Source organism: Orussus abietinus, unplaced genomic scaffold (assembly GCF_000612105.2).
Source record: "Orussus abietinus isolate OABI.00-Male unplaced genomic scaffold, Oabi_2.0 scaffold168, whole genome shotgun sequence".
Classification (NCBI taxonomy): domain Eukaryota; kingdom Metazoa; phylum Arthropoda; class Insecta; order Hymenoptera; family Orussidae; genus Orussus; species Orussus abietinus.
In genome coordinates, this window is record NW_019395982.1 from 203,000 (window position 1) to 210,242 (window position 7,243).

The following is a 7,243-nucleotide window of genomic DNA, read 5'->3' on the forward strand; positions in this document are numbered from 1 at the left end:
CAAACAATCTGACTCCTCAGTGGCCACTTTCCCATCGCCTTAAGGTGAAGTGAAACCCCCTTCAAATCAGTCGATTCGAGTACAACACTTTTTTTTAAGGGTAGTAGACCAAACTGTCCGAAACTTTGACACATAGGCCCCAGGACGCATGAATCCAGAGGATTTCTGGCGTTTTACTTCGATTTCTTTATAATTATTGTACGAAAACGACAGGTGGAATATGCCATTTGGTACAATACACAACACAATTCGACAAAGCTGTCAATATAAAAACGAACGTCGGCAACGTAGGCATTTATAAAAATCTTCTTTATCGACGTTGATCAAGTTTCTCGACGTGTTTCACTTCACCTTAATATCAAACAACTGCAATGCCGTCAAGTTTGAAACACCGTTACCGAACGGTAATAATTCTGCATGTATCGATGCATCTTTTGTATAACTTTCGTTATACATCACGTTATTCCAGTGTTATGTAACCGTAACATAGAGTGCTCGGTGGGAAGAGCCCACGTGAGTAGAACCGCGATGTGACCGATTTCCGCAGACTGGTGGACGGAAGAGCGAAATATTACGAGCTGGGCGGGATGCAGAAGAGAGGAGCCTATTGGACGATCTGGTGCGAGCACGTCAGGACTCTTCTCTCGCAAAAAAGCAGAGGCAGCTCCTTTTCGGAGACCACGGCAGCCAGTTCGTCGAGCACCAGCACGCTCTTCCTCCTCTCATCGGAGATAGAACTGGACGGCCGGAGATCTGGAACCCGGAAGAAAGTCTGCAGAGTATGGGCCCATTACGGGGGAGCTGGGGATGGCATTGTTCCAAACTGGCCCCAGAAGGACCTGTACCTTGGTCCATCCCACGCCGAGCTAGGAAACGGCCATTACACGCCAGTGCCCATCAGATTCGCAGGAGCAAGCCTGGACGACGTGCACTACGAGCTCGAAGACCGTTCACCTACGATGTCCACAAAGAAACCATGTTACAGTTGGCCGGTAGACCGAGCTCTACGAACCCATCGCAGGAGTCAGAAGAACGGCGGCCTCTGCGACGTCCTCTTCGCCCGGGAATGGAGGAAGAACCACGACAGGAACAGTTCTCGACGCAAGGAGTCCTCTAGGAGTTGCCTCGAGGAGAGCCCTACAACGGATGAGAACTTGAACACCGCTTCTGAGAACGTCATCCCTGGACGAACCTTACTCACCAGGAGGTCCTGCATGTCCCAGGGGAGAGGGTCCTCCAATAAGAAGGCACTAGCTCCAAAGTTGTCTAGGTTTAGGTTCGGTGTTCCCGAGAAATGCGGCTCTGGACTCTACCTCGGTCCTGCTCATGGCAATCAGGATGACGTCGGCAAGCCTGCCTACAAATTGTTGGAACCGTATAAGTTGGTCGAAGGTGGAGTCTCCGTTTGGGAAGGTGGAGTTAAAAGTAGAAGGCGGACTCACCGAAATAGGCATCCTAGGAGGTATGGCTGGTGTTTTTCAATTTTGCAGAATTCAAGGGCATATGAAAGTGCCGTCAATGAGGTCTCGTTCGTGACGCTTTTCTCCGAACTGGGCGTACCGAATCTAATCAAACTTTAGAACATTAATATCGAGGGTACAAGGAAGATCCTGAAACTCTTCATTTTCGACTCTGAGCCTTCAAGAAGCGTGAAACGTCGAAAGCGTGCACGGAGCACACCGCGTTGATTCTAGTCCTGATAAATAAATACATTTTTTATAAAAGATGATATGACATGAGTTTCAGGACCTACCTTAGGGCCTTCGTGTTCACCTGGCAAAATTTGAAACGAATCGGTACACCCAATTCGGAGAGTTCTTTTACCAACGATTCGACCTCTCAGGTATATATGTGCCCATAATTATGAAAGTGGTCTAAGTCAAAATTAAAAAAAAATGAGTTTATCAGTTATTTCACGCCATATTATTTCAAACGAAATTAATTCGATGTAATTTCGTTTGAAATAATATGGCGTGAATGAAATGGCGTAATATGAAAAAGAAATAAACAAAAAACATATGACAGACCACTTTCATAATTATGGGCACATATAGGCTGGCTCTTTCATGTCACCTTAAAAAATGAAATTTCCATACATTAGCGGAGAATTTAATCCATGGTTACATTACGCACTACCAATTCCAGGTATGGCATCGCCNATTTGGTACAATACACAATATAATTCGACCCAGCTGTCAATACAAAAACGAACGTCGGCAACGTAGGCATTTAGAAAAATTTTCTTTATCGACGTTGATCAAGTTAATCGACGTGTTTCACTTCACCTTAAGGCGATGTGAAAGTGGCGTACGTCACTAGGGTAAAAAAGCGTAGCCCAGCTGAAAAATGCCATTAATTTAACCCGTTGCGACTCAATTGTTCACGATTGTTGGTTAGGTGGCTGGGGTTGGGATAGCTGCTGGTGATGGTGTCGGAGCTGGTGACGTTCAATGGTGCCATGTAAGACAGGGAAAAATCAGCTGACTGATATGGAATTTATATTTTCAATCGCTTCTTGCTGTTGCTTTTTTGTGGAATTCATTCTCGGCTTGTTGCTGCTGGCGAGAGATTACTATATTCACGTGGCGGGGTTCTTTCAGGAGGAAAGTTTATGTACATCTAATTGAAATAAGAACTTCACTGCAATCAGTGTCTCTTCTACGGTCACGGATTCCTCCTGTTCTCTCTGTTTAACGCGGCAAATACCGTTTTAAACGAGGAACTCCAGCAATTACTCTAGAATTGCGTGGTCTCACCAGTGTTCCGTGTTCTGGAAAGAATGACCTGCTCAAAGATCCGTAAAACCTTAAGGTGGGACGAATGCGGGATCGATCAATTTTTTGTGACACTTTTCTCCAAACTGAGTGCACCGAATCGTTTGAAATCTTCCCCAGGTAATTATGGACGCTCTAAGGAAGGTTTAAGGTGAAGTGAAACCCCCTTCAAATCAGTCGATTCGAGTACAATAAAAACGAACGTCGGCAACGTAGGCATTTAGAAAAATCTTCTTTATCGACGTTGATCAAGTTCCTCGACGTGTTTCACTTCACCTTAACACGTCGATGATCCCTTCGACCTCAAACCCAGTATCAGACAACATATTGTACTTATTCTGGGAATGGCCGTTACCCCTTACTCAAAAAGTGCAACCACTGCTCGGTTTAACCTTCTAGATTAATAAATAAAAATGTTTGTTTAATAACTTTCAGGAGCAGGAGAAGCGCCAAGTGAACGGAAGCACTTCGTGTCCTCCACCTCCGCCTCTTCCATCGTCGGCAAAGGGAAAAATCGGCGAGGACGCCGTAGAGATGCAAAGTCTGGAGTCCTTCAAGTTAAAGGAATCCCCCAGCACGGTACCAAAGCCTCCGCCGACGTATTTCTCCCCGGCGACCTCGACGAGCGTTGTCGAGAAGGCGCCTCCTGCAGGAAGTCCTCGCCACGGGTCTCCGGGAATCCCCAAGGATGCGAATCCCCAGGACTTGCCTTCAACTATGGAGTCGAAAAAGAGTCCCCCCGCGCCGCCTCCGATTAGTGCAAACTCTCAGCCACTCGGCAAGGTAGCTATCAGGATAGGCGCTTACGAGGGCGAGGCGAAACAACCCTCCAGGTTGGAGTTCCTTCCTCAGCAGCCGAAACTCGCCGACAAGGACGAGGAACGAGCCAGGGTTCCTGCAGTTTCTAGGTTGCAGAACGAGCTCGCTGCCACGCTGCAGAGGTCAAACCTCAGGAAAAAGACAGAAGGGGTAAAGACTCCCATCTTTGGCTTCGAGTATGCCAGGGTCGTGGCGTTTTCCTATTCTAAGAGTCGACAATTTAAGGTGATATGAAAGGGTCACGCTATATATATATATATATGTTACAGTGAAACACCGAAATCTGGAGAATGTCGACTTTCACCGGTGAATGTCAACATTCACATAGTCGCTTAGTGTATGTCCGAAATATTTGCTAAATACCCTTATTTCTGACTTACACCGGTAAATGTTGACATTCACCGGTGTGTGATTGTCGACACACACTGGAGAGGGTCCGAATGTACAACAATGTAATGAAATATTCGATCTTTCACCGACGTATTTGGTATCTGTTGACATTCACCGGTGAAAGTCGACATTCTCCAATTTCGNTCAATTTGTTACAAATTTGTTATAAAAAATGTAATTTCATGGGGGTCGAGACCTTTCTTAGGGCCTCCACATTCACGTGGTAAGACTTCAAACTATCTTGATATCGTATGAAAGAATTGAGGTGTCAATAAAGACATTTTTTTTTAATTGCAAATTTCATGGCCGCCAGGGTCTTTTTTAGAGTCTATATATTCATGTAGTGAAATGTCAAACGATTCGGTATGCCCAGTTCGCAGAAAAGTGTTATAGTCGGGATATTCGAGGACATTTTCGTGCCATCTTAAAATGTATTGTTGCCGTAAGACCTTTTTCTTTACACTTTAACCGAAAAGGGACTCTTTCGTTTCTTTCAGGAGGTCACAACGAAACCGGTGGTCGCAGAAAACGTAATTTCAATCGCGGCTTCCAATTCCGACACTGCCAAGCCAGTAAGTCTGGTCCAGAGGAACGTTGAGAAGCTATCAGCGGCCTTGAACAACAAGGTCACCATCAAAGTGAGCCCGGAGCAGAACGGTCGATAGATCTAAGTCTAAACATCGAAATTTACCGTCGCACGATAAATGGAAGAAGTATCGATGTATTTTAACGACTGTATATTATCGAAGCAGCGTATACGTTAAGGCTTTTTCTTACATAGGCGTCCTTTTATATATTATTTATTACCCGAGACATAAATAATATCGAGTATCATGTAAACCGTATGTCGAAGCGCCACAATTTACATCTTAGCTGTACGTACACGTAATGGATTTGTAATACTTCCGCGTAATCTTGAGCTTGTAACACCTCGAAAATACTGCCGAAATTCTCGTTCCAGTGGCGGAAGTAAATAAGCAAGTGTAATGCCCATAATCGTACGTGAACTTCTTTTTTTTTACCCCATTTTTAGGAGCTCTCATCAATCCGTTTAGAGCGACCATTTATGTGCGGATGAAGGAAGTAGCTAAGATTTAAAAAAGAAAATTGTTAACAACATTACTAGATGACAATTAATCATACGGTATAGTATTTGTCTCGTAAGTCAGTAATAAACCATGATAATGAAAAGTAGGGGCAGTCATACTGGACGCCGCGTTCAAATATCGCGAAAAGGTTCTTTGAGGTGAAGTGAAAAAGTAAAAGAAGTGTAAAAAAAAGTGTCTTATGCCTTTCCATGCTAAAACGACGGGAATACGAGGTCGCGGAGTGAAAATTTAGTTGACACAGAAATTACAGATGGCGCAGGGGGTCCCTCTGCAGTGAATTAGGGCTTCGGAAATAATGAATCCAGGGGATTTCTGGATTTTCACTTAGATTTCTGTATAATTATTGCACGAAAACGACAGGTGGTGAATGCCATTTAGTACAATGCCCAATATAATTCGATGCAGCTGTCGATATAAAAACGAAAGTCGGTAGGTATTTAGAGGAACCTTTTTCACCAACGTCGATCAAGTTCCCCGGCGTTTGACTTCACCTTAAGGTGAAGTGAAACCCCCTTCAAACCAGTCGATTCGAATACAACACTTTTTTTTAAGGGCATTAGACCAAACTGTCCGAAACTTTGACACGTCACTTCTGATCATCTAAGAATTGTCCTGACACATTCAAAATTTGGATTTTTCAACAAAATTTATTAACTCAGTCCAGACCAGAACCAAAATGGCGTCGAGCTCTCATATTTCGATCGATATACAATTATCGAAGGCCCTGATATGAGAATCGAAAGGGTCAGGATAATTTTACGACAATTTAGAACACTCTGGTAATCGATAAACTCGCATTTGAACGAGATAAAGGCAAAAAAAGTGTTGTATGCGCTTCTTTGCTAAAACGATGGTAATACGAGGTCTCGGAGGGAAAATTTAATTGACTTGGAAATCACAGATGGCGCAGGGGGTCCCTCCGCAGTGAATTAGGGCCCCAGAAAGCATGAATCCAGAGGATTTCTAGAGTTTTACTTCGATTTCTTTATAATTATTGTACGAAAACGACAGGTGGAATATGCCATTTGGTACAATACACAATATAATTCGACCCAGCTGTCAATATAAAAACGAACGTCGGCAACGTAGGCATTTAGAAAAATCTTCGTTATCAACGTCGATCAAGTTCCTCGACGTGTTTCACTTCACCTTAAAGTAGGCTCTGTCTAAGCATCAGCTGATCGGGATTGCCATGTGCGCCTTCGTCTGACTTTTCCAACCACACTTCGGACGCCAGTGTCCTCGTAAGGGTCGCGTTCCCTTGCCGAGATTCTCATCCCTAGGGAGAAAAATTGTCACCCGTTCCCTACTCTACCCCCAAATAAGTTCCTTCCCTGGTCCCGGTCCTGGAGTCGGCAGTTTGCATCATTTTCGCAGTCCCTGACCAACCTCAATGGTCCCGGCCAGATTTTCAGTGCCATGGGCCACGACAGGATTCAGAAACTGCTGCGCTCGGAGTACTGCGAGTTCTCGGACACGGTCCTCGTGGAGTCGCCATTCGCGGAGACGACCAGAGAGGGACGCGGCCTTCGGGAAGTCGCCCTGGGGCTGACCTCGACGAGGCTGATCGTCGCTGCCGACATCCTCGGGAACGACCCGGGCTTCCTTTGTCCTCGCGGTCTCGATCACAGCATTGAGAGCTTCGAGCTCGTCTCCATATATCCCCTGGAATATGTCACTCTCAGTGTGTTTCGACGAAGACGCAGGAGGACTTTAAAGGCAAGGTACACCTTTACGTATTCGCGTTCGTCGTCGATTTTCGCCCTCGTAGACGATTTTCACCCACGTCAACGGTTTTGACCCCGTCGACGATTTTTGCGCTTATCGATGATTTTCATGCTCATCGACGATTGTCGCGTACATCGTCTATTTGCGGGTATTTTGCGTACCAACGGGTCAAGATCCACCAAACGCAGTTTCATAACAATATAACCATTGCATAACGTCCGTAACATGTAACGTAACATACATGTAACGCGTAAGTAATATTCGTATTACTATTTCCTCCGTAGCTACATAACACTGTTATAAAACGAACGACACATACATTAAGGTGAAGTTAAACATCCTTCAATTCAGTCGATTCGAATACAACACTTTTTTGTTAACGGCGTTCGCCACCAAGTGGGGACGATGACTTCCACCGCTAGA

General features: G+C 44.9%; 1 protein-coding gene across 2 annotated transcripts in view; it reads left to right on the top strand.

Annotated features, from left to right (window-relative positions):
- Window positions 1-4,984, top strand: part of LOC105704265 — a 64,325-nt gene extending 59,341 nt beyond the window's left edge. The window contains exons 13-14 of one of the 2 annotated variants that reach the window (XM_023433881.1): window positions 3,210-3,557; window positions 4,481-4,984. In XM_023433881.1, the coding sequence (XP_023289649.1) occupies window positions 3,210-3,557; window positions 4,481-4,648 (516 nt within the window). In that variant the 3' untranslated portion in view covers window positions 4,649-4,984. Of the gene's footprint in view, window positions 1-3,209; window positions 3,744-4,480 lie in introns of both variants that reach the window. The other variant, XM_023433880.1, reaches the window with a different exon arrangement.
- The last annotated feature ends 2,259 nt before the right edge of the window (window positions 4,985-7,243 follow it).